Raw genomic sequence first — 14,661 nt, 5'->3', positions numbered from 1 at the left:
CAAACCAAGAAATTGATTGGCATAATACAATAAACTGTATACTTTAGTCAGATTTCACAATTTTTGCACATCCTCATTTTTAAGCAATGTCTTTGTGGATGATTCTATGACCCTTTATCACGTGTATGTATAGATCCATACAACCATCACCACAATCAAGATACAAAAGTGGGATCCCTGGGTGGCGCAGCGGTTTGGCGCCTGCCTTTGGCCCAGGGTGCGATCCTGGAGACCCGGGATCAAATCCCACATCGGGCTCTCGGTGCATGGAGCCTGCTTCTCCCTCTGCCTGTGTCTCTGCCTCTCTCTCTCTCTCTCTGTGTGACTATCATAAAGAAATAAAAATTAAAAAAAATTAAAAAAAAAAAGATACAAAAGTGTTCTATCACCACAGGCGATCTCTGTCCTGCTGCTCCTATTAAGTCACACCCTGCCTCCACTTTCCTAGCCTCTGAAGTCACTTATCTGTTCTCTATTTCTATGTTTGTCTTTCACAGAACGTTCTATAAATGGAGTATATGGTATATGTCACTTGTTTCTTAGGAACAAAGAATCAACGTATCCACTTTTAGACATGAATCTCTCACAGTCAAACTTTGTAGAACCTTATTTTGTTTCTAGCTTGCTGTGCTTTTCTGGATATGCACTTTCTTATTTTATCTCATAAAAATAAAATATATTACAATCAGGTCAGGACCTGGTTTGGTTTTATAGCTTTTGAAGAAAATTTTAATATGCTTTTCATTGGTACTCTGTTTCCTCTAGGGAAAAAAAATGAGGGATAAAAATTGCTTACAAATGAGAATGTCTTTCCCTATAAAAAAGATGGTTGTAGGAGGCAGATTATTGCCCCTTCCACCCCCATGTCCATGTCCTAAGCCCAGGAACCTATGTATATATTATACTACACAGCAACAGAGAATTAAACTGGCAGATAGAGTTGTTTGCTAAACAGTGGGCTTTCAAATAGAGAGATTATCCTGGATTATCCAGGTGGGCCACTGTGATTACAAGGGGTTTTACTTGTAGGTGAGGGAGTAGAAAGGGAGGTCGGAATTGATGCAGTATGGGAAGCATGCGATGGTTACTATTGACTCTGAAGATAAAGGAAGCATCCTGGAGCTGAGGAAGGTGCACGGCCTCTAGAAGCTGAGAAGGGCAAGGGAAGCATTCTCCTCTAGAGCCTCCAGAAAGGAATGCAGCCCTGATGACACCCTGAATTGCGCCCAAGCGAGACTCATTTTGGACTTCTGACTTCCAGAACTGTAAGATGATAAATTTGTGTTCTTAAAGGTTTGCGGTAATTTTTTTACACACATAATAAATTCACATTGTTTTAAGACACAGACTTGGAAAGTCACATGAAGTCACAGATAACGAACTCAATGGGCAATCCTAAAACGATTAAAGGAGATATTTTGTAGAAATATTTTTCTGTGATTTTTAAGAGCAGAATAAAATTTTGTCTGTCTAGACTGATGGCGTTAACAGAAGATCTGTTGGGAGGCAGACCTATCAATTAATTAATTAATTAATTAATTAATTTTTTTATTGGAGTTCAATTTGCCAACATATAGCATAACACCCAGTGCTCATCCCATCAAGTGCCCCCCTCAGTGCCTGTCACTCAGTCACCCCCACACCCCACCCACCTCCCTTTCTATAACCCCTTGTTCATTTCCCAGAGTTAGGTGTGTCTCATGTTCTGTCTTCCTTTCTGTTATTTCCCACTCATTTTTTCTCCTTTCCCCTTTATTCCCTTTCACTATTTTTTATATTCCCCAAATGAATGAGACCATATAATGTTTGTCCTTCTCCGATTGACTTATTTCACTCAGCATAATACCCTCCAGTTCCATCCACGTCGAAGCAAAGACCTATTATTTTTAAATTAAATTATTAGGGCAGAAGAAGAAGCTTACTCTGAATAGAGGTTTTATTATAAATGATACCCTCAAACCTTAAAATATTTCCATAATTATCCTTCCTGTAAAAAACAATAAATGTTGAGGAAGCAATCGGGAACTCAGCTTTAAATAATCTCGATTAAATGCAAACTAAACAAATAGATGCCATGCTATTTTTACTAAGAATTAAAATATATCATACACTTACTTCCGGCATATCATCCATTAACAAATTTTTGTTCAGTACCCAATACTTCCTGGATGAATTAGCAGTGTGCTAGGTCCATGAGAGATAAAGAAAAACTTCTCATGGAGTTTACAACTCTGTTTCCAAAGATAAGATTCACATGCAGAACAAGCCATAATTAACAATTCCAGTAGAAGATAGATAAGGGTTCTATTTTTGTTAAGACCTAAGCCCTGTAGCGGGTGATGAAGGTGACCTGTGAAGGCAGGAAGCTCACGAAGGGCTTCCCTGGAAATAGAGACAGGAGCTAGGCCAGGAAGGATGAGTAGAACTCACAAAGGTGCAGATGGTGTGTATCAAGCAGCAGCAGCAGCTTCCGTCATACTTACCGAGAACTTACTTTGTACCAGGCACTGTTCTAAGTAATCTAAATAATTAGATTATTTAATCCTCATAAGACCCAATGAGGTAGGTATTCTTACGATTTTTATTTTACAGATGTGGGAATAGAGGTCTGAGTTGAAAGAAAATTAGAATGAACTGGTAATGAGGAAGTCATCAGGTTCTATAGGACACTGAAATGTTTCAGGTGAGGACTTTGCTTAGGTTCTTTGCTTGCTACATACTCACAGGATTCCCTTGTCTAATGGTTGCCAGGAATGACGCCTATGGGGTAACCAAGACACGTGTGCAAAAGGAACACAAGCAACTCTAAACTGTATACTCTTGAGGGGAAATAAAATTCTTCAGTGTCAAAATTGTGTGGTAGAAGAAGCAAGGACTTTTCTATTTTTATTAAAGAAGTAGAAGTCAACTGGCTCTGCTAGAGGTTTAAAGAGTTGTTGCAACAAGAAGAAAACAGCATAAGATAAAAGCTTACTTGTGCAGGAGTCCTATTGGTATCAATAAGAATGAAATGTGTTGGGGGGCTAAAGGTGGTGATTTCTAGGAACAAAATATTGGATTGGTCATTGGTCATGGAGAGAGGAGAGTCATAGAGGAGTCATGAGGCCCAAAATGTGTCCAGTAACAACTGGCCTTGCCTTGGGTCCTCTGGCTTTTTAAAATTATATTTACAATGAGTGCTCAAAGAAGATGTTTCTCTGAGGGGTATAATTATGGAAGCACACAAACTGTCTTATGTATCATCCATAATACACACTTGCCTTGTTATCTAGATTACTCCTCATTAAAGACAAAGTTTAAACGAAACTACATCTTCAAACTGGAAAGAATTCTCTTTGAATAAGTGAAGGAGCCTTTCTCTGAACCATTATTTCTAATTAGAAGGACGAATGCCTTTGACAAAAGCAGACCAGTTATGGGCAAGGAGGGCAGGAGGGCCAGGGCAAATAAATGGGGAAAAACCCTGAAATGTTATCGAACACAGTGTTTTTGTTTGTTTGTTTGTTTTTCTCTTGGAGTAGAAGTAGGTTTAACAAATATGTCAAACTAAGGGTGTTCGTAGCAGGTTATTTTTTTGCTTACTGAACCTCTATGCCAAAAGGATTTATGCAAAATGCCCTCAAAACTAAAAAAATAATTCCTATTTGAACTACTAATATATTAACATTTCTGTGGCATCAGCACACCTTTGTTGTGTGTCCATATGTAGTGAGTATATGATTTTATATGTAACATATGCAGACATATATTTATGTGTTGTTATTTTTACCTTTTTTTAAAAAAAGATTTTATTCATTTATTCATGAGAGACACACAGAGAGAGGCAGAGACATAGGTGGAGGGAGAAACAGACTTCCTGAAGGGAGCCTGATGTGAGACCCCAGGATCATGAGCTGTGCTGAAGCCAGATGCTCAACCGCTGAGCCACCCAGGTGCCCTATTATTTTTACTTTTAAATTAGGTAGAAGAACAAATTTCCAAAATGGGACAGCTCAGGCAATTTTAGGAAAACAATACATATATGAGAGACACTGATAGAACTCAGGAAAAGCCTTAAACTGTAGTTCAATAGAAATACAAGAAATGAGAAATAGCTACTGCTTCAGTGTATTAATGAGTATCTGAAGTAAAACATTTTTGAAACTTTCATTGTGGACAATTTCAAGCATAAGCAAACATAGAGAAAAGTAATATAATCAATTTCTATGTACCAATTACTCAGCTTCAACAGGGTCATTTCATTGTCAAACGTGTCTTGTCCATATCTCATCTACTGCATCCCAACTTCCCAGGATTATGGTGAAGTAAGTCCCAGACATCCCATTATTTTGTCCACAAATGTTTTAGAATATATCTCCCAAAGCTGAATTTTCAGAAAAATGTAACAATGATCACACCCCCCAAAAATGATGATAGCTTCTTATAATAGCTACTTAATGCTCAAATTTCTTAACTCTCCCATAATTTTTAAATTTTTGTTTTTTTATAGTTGAATGTCAGAATGATACAAAGTATCTCCTTCCCTCAAACTTCTATATAAGATGCGTGGTAACACACCCAAGGTTTGGGGGTTTATTGATATAAAAAAAATCACCAAGCAATCTTTCTTTCAAATGGAATTTGAAGGATGCAACACACAGTGAGAGCAAGGGCTGCAAATGAAATTGTGGTCGCCTAGGGCAAAGGTGCCAGCATTCCTATCCATTTTGCTATTTTATATTTCAGATACTGTTCCGATCATTAGTGTAACCAGGAGAAATTTTGGATCTTGGCCTGGGAATCATGTAAAAACCAGTGCTAGTTCTGGACAGAATGGAAAATGCAGAATCACAGTAAAACTACCCCAATTTAGTATCTGTAGAATAGATTTATGGTAGTGAAATTAACTTATTCCTTCTCTAATTTCCTCCCTTCTCTTTGCTGGAAATTTGAGTTAGTCACTCTCTCTCTCTCTCACACACACACACACACACACACACCCCTGACAAACTATAATTTCAGATGATAGGAAATACTTAGGAAGATAGGATACATTTGGCTATTACTTATTTCAGTGGGTATAATACATCTTAACTGAATTAAAATACTTCCCTATCTCAATAAAATGGTTCTGAGTCACTTGGATATCCATAGGGGGTGGGGGAAGGAACTTATCTCAACCCTGACCTCAACTCAGTTTTTAAAAAATCAATTCCATGAATTGTGGCTCTAGATGTAAAAAGAAATACAGCTTTTAGAGAAAAAGTAGAACTTCTTCCTGTCTTAAAAGTAGACAAAGACTTTGTAGATAACCCAAAAAAGCACTAACAATAAAAGAAAGATGACAGATGCTTGACGTTTAAATTAAAAATTTATGTTTATCAGAAGATACCATTAAAAGAGTAGAAGAAGGCTTTTCACGATACATATATCCAACAACAGTTCTGAATCCAGAATATATAAAGAACCCTTAAAAATCAGTAAGAAAAAGAGACAGTCCTGTATACATCCACCAGAATGGCTACAATGAAACAGATGGGAAATATCAAGTGTTGGAAGTAGAGCAAATGCAACTCTCATAAACTGCTGGTAGGAGAGTACATGGGTACAGTTGGAAATCTATGTGGTAGTGTCTATCAACTGTGATATGGCAATTCTGCTAAATGTATATCAAATAAGATTTACCAATTAGAAATGTATATATCTGTTCACCAAAACACAAGCACTGGAATGCTCATAGCAGCATTGTCTGTTATAGCTCCAAACTGGAAAGCATCCAAACACACATCAACAGTAGAATGGATAAATACATTGCAGTATATCCATACAACAGAATGCTACAGAGCAATGAGAATGAACACACAACAACCACACACAGCAATAATGGATGAGTCTCACAGGCATAATTCTGAGTGAGGTAAGACAGACACAAAACTGTGCACACCGTGTGACTGTATTTATGTGAAAGTGGAATGAGTCTCTACTGTTAGAAATCAGGAACGTTGGAAAAGAAAAAATAAATCAGGAATTTTGGGGGTTGGTAGTGGTGGTGACTGCAAAGGGGCCAACGGGGTCATCTGCAAAGCTGGCAATATTCTTTTTAACGTGGGTTCTTGGTTAAATAGGTATGTTCAGTTTTTAAAAGTTGCCAAGCTTTACACTTAAGCACTTTTCTGCATGTATATTGTTCTTTATTAATAAGTTAAAAAGTCAATTACTCAGCACACATGCTTGGTGTCCCTACATGGTTTGATTCCATTTACTTTTTTTTAAATTTTTTTTTTTTTTAATTTACTTATGATAGTCACAGAGAGAGAGAGAGACAGAGACACAGGCAGAGGGAGAAACAGGCTCCATGCACCGGGAGCCCGACATGGGACTCGATCCCGGGTCTCCAGGATCACGCCTGGGCCAAAGGCAGGCGCCAAACCGCTGCGCCACCCAGGTGATTCCGTTTAAAACATGAACACATCACTGGCTTGGTGATACTAGATTTGCTATTGGTTACTAAGTATCAGTGGCAGCCCCAGAGGTAAACCTTGAGTTTGTGGTGAACTCATTTAGGTTATTAGTAATCCGTGTACTTATCAAATGCAGATTGTGTGTTTACAGACATTTCTTTACTTCCTTAATTCATAGTTCAAGGTGCCCACTAAAGGATATGTCTTTCCTAAGGCCTATCTATTGTGTTTAGTCCAAGCTCATTGTTGCTCTGCATTTCCCATTTTTTTTAAAGGATTTTATTTATTTATTTGAGAGAGAGAGAGAGAATGCAAGAACAGAAGGAGAGAAGAAGCAGAGTCCCCGCTGAGCAGAGAGCCCAACATGGGGCTCGATCCCAGGACCTTGAGATTAGGACCTGAGCTGTAGGCAGATGCTTAACCGACTGAGCCACCCAGGTGTCTCAGCTCTGCATTTTCATGGTGCTTTGTTGGTACCTCTGTTACAGCACTGAATCCTTTACTTATGAAGTTTTAATTCATTGTTTATGTACCTATCTTATCCATTAGATTGTTAGCTCCTTGGGGCAAGCATCTTTTCTGTGTCACAGAGCACAGTGGCTTATACATACCAGATACAAAATAAATATTAGGTTGCCTTTTGTACTCTAGATTTGTAGCCTTTGAAAGCCAGACATTATTAAAAATCAAACCTAAGCATAAGCTTTGGGTTTGTTGCTCTGTATTTTTATTTTTTATTTATTTTATTTTTTTTGCTCTGTATTTTTAAATAAGATTTATAATTAAACTCCAGCAAAATGCATATGATATAAACAAATAAGGTATCACAGAGTCTGTGCCAGAGGGACAGACGGGAGGAGGGTATGCTTTGCTTGTGTTGGTTGTGTTTCTGATGCTCTACTTAAGAAATGCACAGACCAATGCCATAAATCAATAAATAATTCAGGTAAAGGAACCTTGCCAAAATTGACATTTGCTTTAGGCATGACCAGATTACTCATTTTATTGACACGGTCCTGTCAAGAATTTATTACTTATTTATGAATGTCAGAATCCATGGAAGCAAGGGAGGCAGTAGATGAACAAATCTGTGGAAGCAGAGCTCAGGATACAAATTCATTTTCTTCTTCACAGAACACGCTTCTTAACTATTTGTTTAGTTCCTTATTATTTTGCATGAAAGATCATGCTTTCGCACAATAAGACTCTGGAGTCTTGAACAGCTTTAGAACAGATAACAGATGAATTGTAAATTAAAGAAGGAATTAGCCTGAAAAGGGGTATAGCAAAATGCACATAAACTGAGCATTTTCTTAAAGTTTTTCACTTAAGAAATATTTAAATATATATCTATTAATCATCCATCCATCCATCGATCCAGCTACCCAGCTTTATTCCTAAATAATGACCTCATCACCAATAGAATTCATTGAATTATTTTGGATAAAAAGAACCAGAAGGAGCACTTTGATAATTAATTCTTATATTTTCCCTCTCTCTTTGGCATCATCTCTCCCTACAGAATTCTTTAATAATAAATTGTTGTTAGATGCAAGAGTTTAAACTATATACCTAAAGGAAAATAGCTTTTATCGCTTTGCTTTAAGTTTACAGAGGAAACATAAAGTAAATTTGAAAATTCTTCAATGACCACAGAAGATTAAGTAAATGCTTTGCTGTTTTCCAAATGTGCAATAGTAGGCCTGCCTTTTAAATTATTCTTCAACATGACTACACTGAAAAGATTTTATGTGGCTTTCAGAATTTAAATCGGTGTCACCTTTGATTTTCAAGGCTTTCGTTTTTGTAGCCATAGCCTATGTTCTATGGTAGAGGGTCCCAGGAATTTCCACAAGGGTGTAATCTTAGACTCATTATTTAAACTCAGGGACTCTCACTTTAAAATGTTAAAAACAATCTACCTCCCACAGACATACCATGTGGCTAAGTGCCTCAGTAAAGGTTAACTATTATAATTGTGAGCCCCAAACTAAGCACTTTTGGGAGTCTTTGTCTAGTACACCGTGAGTAGAAAGAGCACAATTCATTCACTGAGAATCATCAAGTTGAGTTAGAGAGGTTTCTAAAGCGAATGTTGTAGGATTGGTCACTAAATCAACTCATTTACATATAAACACCAGTTATACCACCTTTATCCATTGTGCAACTCATCTCAGTTCTTAACAGGCTTGTATTGTCCTGTATTGACCAGCATCTCATTAAGAATCCTACTAAAACCCAATTACATGAAATTAATTTTATGAACATGGAACATCTGTTGCATTTAAACACTGAAAATGCCCACCCATATCGGCAAATCCAAACTTTTACTATCAGACATAAAATACAGATAAGAATTTTTATTTTCTTGTTCAAAATTTCTCCTTATTATGCACTGATAGCTCCTTTTCATTTTGCTATTGAAAATACATATATATTTTCAGTTTATCAGCAGTGAGTTTCTATTTTAGCTGAAATATGCATCTATTAATGTCTGGTATGGGATTTCATAGTGGCTCAAATAATTAATGGGAACAAAAGGAAGTTTTAAAAGGGAAGATGTAAATAAAAATGGGTGTTTTTTTTGGGGGTGGAGGAGTGGAGCAGAGAGAGGGAAACACTTCAGCTTGATAATTTCCTACCATCTTTATCTCTTTCATCATGTGCTTATTTGCCAAGTTGTCCTTAATTTCATTTACGCAGTCATCTAAGGGTAAGCAAAGACTAACTCCCACCTTCTCCTGCCCACTTAAGGACTCCAGAAATTCTCCCCTTTTCCTCCTGCATCACCAAATTTTTTTCTTGAATCCACTTCCCTCTCTTGAGCCCACCTCCCTTTCTAGGTGTTTCCATTCATCTATTTGTTCCTTTTTACTGTGAAACTGTGAGAGTCTTCTACCCTACACTGTCTTCAATTCCACTTTTCCCTTTTTCCTTTGCATCCCCTCCAGTGAGGCTCTCCTTTTTACCATTCCCCAGAAGTGCTCATCTGGAGTCACTCAAATCCAATGGTGATTTCTCATGGCTTCATCTTCTTGACTTGTTAGCATTATTTGATAACTTAATCATGTTCAGTCATCTTTGAAAAACTCGTTTCTTTTGGATTCCAGAGCCCTACAGTTGACCCTTGAACAACACAGGTTTGAACTACATGAGTTCACTTATGTACGGACTTTTTTTTTTGATAAATACAGAACAGTACTATAAATATGTTTCTTCTTCCTTATGGCTTTAATAACATTTTCTTTTCTGTAGCATGCTTTCTCATAAGAATTCAGTATATAATACATATAACATACAAAATACATGTTTATCAACTGTTTCTGTTATTGTCAAGGCTTCCAGTCAACAGTAAGCTGTTGGGGGTTAAGTGTTTGGGGAGTCAAAAGTTCTACTTGGATTTTCAACTATGAAGGGGTTGGTGCACCAAACCTGTATTGTTTGATGTTCAGTTGTATGCTTCCTGGTTTTCCTCTTATCTCATTTGCCATGACCTTCCAGTCTCTTGCTGGGTTTTACTGTCCCCCAGACTTTTAATGTTGGAGTGCCCAATGGCTCAGACACCTTTGACATCTTTTCCTATTAAACTCTCTCTTTGGTGAGCTCATCTAGCAATGGCCTTGATACCATCCATATGCTAATAACGCTCAAATTCATATTTCTATTTCAAACTTCTTCCCTGAATTCTACCTGTCAAATAGGCATTTAAAACTTAATGACTGAACCAAAAAATTCCTGATCTCCCACTCAAAACCTATTTTTTCCCTTGGTCTTGTCCATCTTGGTTCCTGACAACTCCATTTTTAAAAAGTATCTTGTAGTCAATCCTTCCTGCCTCCTGTCTTTCTCTCAGGTGCCAGACTCAATATTAGCAAATCTTGTTGGCTCAATCTTCAGAATCTACCCACAAGTGAACCGGTTGTCATCACCTCCATTGCTCTGAACCTGGTCTAAGCCAATGTCATCTCTAGCCTGGATTATTCCAATAGCTTCCTAGTTTCCTTACCTCCACCCTTGTCCCTTTGGAGTCATTATTGGTGCAGCAGTCAGATGGATCCTATTAAAACTTAAGTCAACTAACATCACTCCTCCGATAACCCTCTGCTGGCTTTCTATTCTACTTAGAATAAAAATCAAAGTCCTTTCGGTAGCTTACCGTGCCCTTCCTTCTGTCACCTCTCTGACCTTTTCTTCTATGACCTTTCCCTTACTCTCTCCTGTTCCTGTACTGGCCACTTTGATGTTTCTTTAAAAGGAATCTGGGTGGGGTCGGGGGGAAGGGACCCACAGCTTGCTTTCACTTCATGACCTTTGTACTTGCTGTTTTCTCTGCTTGGAAAGCTCTTCCCCCAGAGAGCCCTATGGCTGCTGCCTTACTCTTCATGTCTCTGCTTAAGTGTCACCTTCTCAGAGACTCTTTCCCTGAACACCTGATTCCAAATGTCACTCACGTTACTCTTCCCCTCAACACCTCTACAGTGGTCCCCTTCTCTGCTTTATTTTTTCACCCCAGCACTTCCTGACTTCTAACAGAATAATGTATACACAACATATAATTTACTTCTTTATTTTCTTGATTGTTTACCTCTCATCACTAGAATGCAAGCTCCATGACAGCAGAAAGTTTGTCTGTTTCAGTCACTGATGTGTCCCTGGAACCCAAGAGCATTTGGCACCTACTAGGTACTCAATAAATATCTGTGGAGTGAAAAAGTCTCTTTAACCTCTCTGCTTTTCTCACTAGAATATAAGTTCTTGGAGCTGGGATCATGTCATATTCATCATTCTGTCTTGCAAGTTTAATATAGCATCTGGCAAAGAGTAGGTGGTCATTAATATTTGTTGAGGTGAGCTGCGGAAGAAAAACACTCTACAATTGTTTGAGTATGCATTCCAAGATGGATAGAAGGATGGCAGAGGACCACATAGATGATACAGAGGAGATACAGAGAAAGTCAGTTAACCAACACTTACATAAATATTAAATTTTACATTATGTAAGAATGAACATAGTATTTGGGAAATAAGCTGAAGCTAGGGAGATTCTTGACTTCTACCATTAGGAGAGTAGGGGTAAGGAAATTAATCATAATCACCTGGGAATATTGGAAGCATTCAACGTTGCTCCCTCTTCAGGAGAGCCACTAACATTTGTGGAATATTTATTATGTGCCAGACTTTTTGATGCAATTTCCAGTGGCGGCTCACCAGTGTTTTCTTGGCCCTTCAACCCTCCAGCTCCAGCCTGAATAATTGCATTTCTCTCTGTGGTGGCACTTTCTTATATAAAAGCACAATCACATAAGTTAATATTTTTTTATTCTTGCCCTCCTTCCCTCCACCTCTTTCTCCTTAATGGAAAAATATTCGTAAAAATAGAACAGTTGCTTTGGGAGTTTACGTTGCTATATAAAATCCAGGATAAGTATTTTCAGCAGGCCCATACCACAGAGGCAGTTTTAAATGGCTAAACCAGCTTTTTAAACAGCTCCTTTGGTAGTAAAATTCCTACTAAAAGGAAAATAATGATAAGCATAAAATTTTGACCAGCGGTTACTCTGGGAAATGGGAGGGACTTCCTAAAGTATTGGAGACACTTAATTTCTTAAGTTGGGTGGTAAGGGTGTTCATTTTGTTACTTTTTATAGATTTTTATGAAATGTATATTTTTATGAAATATTAAAAAAGGAACTGCTCCCTTGGACAAGACTCTTCTCAAATTATTTAAAGATCTTTAATGTGCATTAGACTTCAACTCACCAAAGTCACTTCTACAGCATAAAATTTTTCCATGATAAAATAATTGTAAGCATTTTGGCTCTCTGTGAATGACTCTTATGTAAGAGCTATTCAACAATAGAGGTTAAAATAGTTTCTTCCTGTGAGGTTATATACAGATACACTTGTTTATTAGTCATTTGTTTCAAATTCAAAATACTCTTCTATTAGCACCAACATCGTTGGAATTCCAGCCAAGACAGAAAAAGTCTATTTGACACAAGGATTTCTAGCGATGATACTCAGGCCCTCATCACTAAATGCAATGATAATTAGGTAAAAATACAGTCAGATCCAAATTAAGAAGGCAATTAGCATAAAGGCAAAAGAAGATAGGATTACTGGTGAGCACAATCAAAGGTATAAACTTGTGGAATCACTATGTGGTACACCTGAAACTATTGTAACACTGTGTGTTGACTATACTTTCATTAAGGAAAAATAGAAGAAGAAGAAGAAGAAGGTAGGGCTCTTGGTCTTTTCTTCCCTACAAGCTCTAGGCTTCAGCAAGGCATCAGAGAAGCATCTGGCTCAGAACAGGTGTGTTATGAGACAGCCATGGCTGCCCAATAAAAATATGACATAGTCACTTTTTTATTTTATTTTTTATTTTCATTATTTTTTAAAGGGACAGAAGTTTATTGAGTAAAGACACAGAGAAAACTCTTAGAAGTGAGAGGGGTCCTGACAGGGTTGCCCGCCACTTCTTTATTTTAAATTTCCTAGTAGCCACTTTAAAAAAGAAACAGGTGAAATTCATTTTAATAATGTAGCTTATTTAACCCAGCATATCCAAAAATATCATCATCTCAATAGGTAATCAATATAAAGATCAATAATGAGAGATTTTACATTGTTTATCTCATAATGAGTTTCTGAAATCTGGTGTGTATTTTATATCCAAAGACTGGACTCAGGTTCTGCGAAACCTAATGTTACACAATTTTGGGTGATGCCCCCTTTAAGCACCAGCAACTAATATACAAAGTTATGTGTGAAAATGAATATCAATTCATTCATGAGAGAGGATATGAAAAGGAATTACTGGAGATTTGACGATTCAGGTTTTTCTCTTTTGATATCTCTTGGCAATTTACTGGACACATTAACATAGAAGTGATTCCAGTGTAGCTTCTCCTACCTGCCTTGAACAACACAACTCCTGACACAAAGGCCCATCTAAGTTAGGGTCTCCGAAATGTGAGTTTCATTAGTGTTCAGGGTTAATTGTGTCTCCCCAAATTCATATGTTGAAGTCCTATCCCCTCCTACCTCAGAATGGTATCATATTTGGAGAGGAGGTCTTTAAAGAGGTGAGTTAAAATTAAGTTATTAGCGTTGGTCCTAATTCATTTGATTGGTGTCCTTGTGCAAAGAGAAGGAGATTCCAAGGGCACAAGTAGATGGAGGCAAGACCACATGAGGACAAAGCAGTAAGAAGGAGGCTGCAGCCAAGGAGAGAGACCTTGGGAGAAGCAACACTGCTGACACCTTGATCTTGGATTTCTAGCCTCCAGAACCATGAGAAAATAAACTTCTATTGTTCAAGCCACCTAGCCTTTGTTAGGACAGCCAGAGCAACAAATACAATTAGCCTCTTGATAAAACTTTTGTCGAGAGACTGTCTCATCCCCTGCTCAATAGCACCCTCTTGCTCTCTGGCTGTTTCAATCCAACCCAATCCAGCCTTCCCTCCTTCTTGAGATCTTCCTTGTGGAGAAACCTCTGGGGCTCGAGGCACACGAACTCTCACGGACTCACATTCATCTGGCAAGTGAATATGAGTCTCTGTATGACGGCTCTTATATTATTACCATGTAGTATTACTTGTGCTCTTTCTACAGATAATATCTTTTTGCCCTCACTAAGTGAATCCTTTGAAGATTATCAGGGACAGTATCTTTTATCAAACTTGAACACCAAACTTAACATTTCTTGAATAATCTTTTTGGAATTAGGAGAGGGGAGTTCCCATTCAGGGCTGTAGGATGGTATAAAAAAAAAAAGCTTAAAAAACCCCCACATACTTTCAAAGTTAAAAGCTGACCTGCCTACTGCACTAACCAGACAGAAACAGCATCACAATGGTGATGGCTGGAGTCCCTGGCTCCCTCTGGCCAGTGGGTCAGAGGTACTGATCCTTGTTTCTGCTGTTGCCACCCATTCCTGGTTGTTGCCTTCTGTTTTTCTACTGCTTACTTTACACCAGCAACGGAAGTTCACCGGAGTATCTTCCAAAAAGCTTTGGCCAGAACCAAAGGAAGTGAGTACATTCAAGGGATGAAAGGATGATTCAACCTCTTGCGTGCTCAATTCTTGGTATCCCTTCTGAAATTGCTGAAAAGAATGCCAACAAGTTGTAATTACTATGGTGCACCCTGGGAGGTGGAAATCTGCCAGCACGCACTGGATTTCAACCAACAATCCATTTTAAGTAAGACGC

At 37.9% G+C, this 14,661-nt stretch overlaps 1 protein-coding gene across 10 annotated transcripts in view; it reads right to left on the bottom strand.

Annotated features, from left to right (window-relative positions):
* DLC1 (DLC1 Rho GTPase activating protein) overlaps nt 1–14,661 on the bottom strand; it is a 495,960-nt gene that overhangs the window by 83,612 nt on the left and 397,687 nt on the right. The window contains exon 8 of one of the 10 annotated variants that reach the window (XR_013352787.1): nt 12,311–14,555. The exons of 7 other annotated variants lie outside the window; for them this stretch is intronic. Coding sequence is in view for 1 of the 3 variants with exons in the window: in XM_077848965.1 (XP_077705091.1) it covers nt 14,512–14,555 (44 nt within the window). In the remaining 2 variants the exon portion in view is untranslated. Of the gene's footprint in view, nt 1–12,310; nt 14,556–14,661 lie in introns of those variants that run through there. 2 more of the 10 variants (XM_077848967.1, XM_077848965.1) reach the window with 2 other exon arrangements.

This window comes from Canis aureus, chromosome 15 (assembly GCF_053574225.1).
Source record: "Canis aureus isolate CA01 chromosome 15, VMU_Caureus_v.1.0, whole genome shotgun sequence".
Classification (NCBI taxonomy): domain Eukaryota; kingdom Metazoa; phylum Chordata; class Mammalia; order Carnivora; family Canidae; genus Canis; species Canis aureus.
The sequence above is the reverse complement of the archived record's forward strand: the minus strand, read 5'-3'. Positions and strand labels throughout refer to the sequence as shown.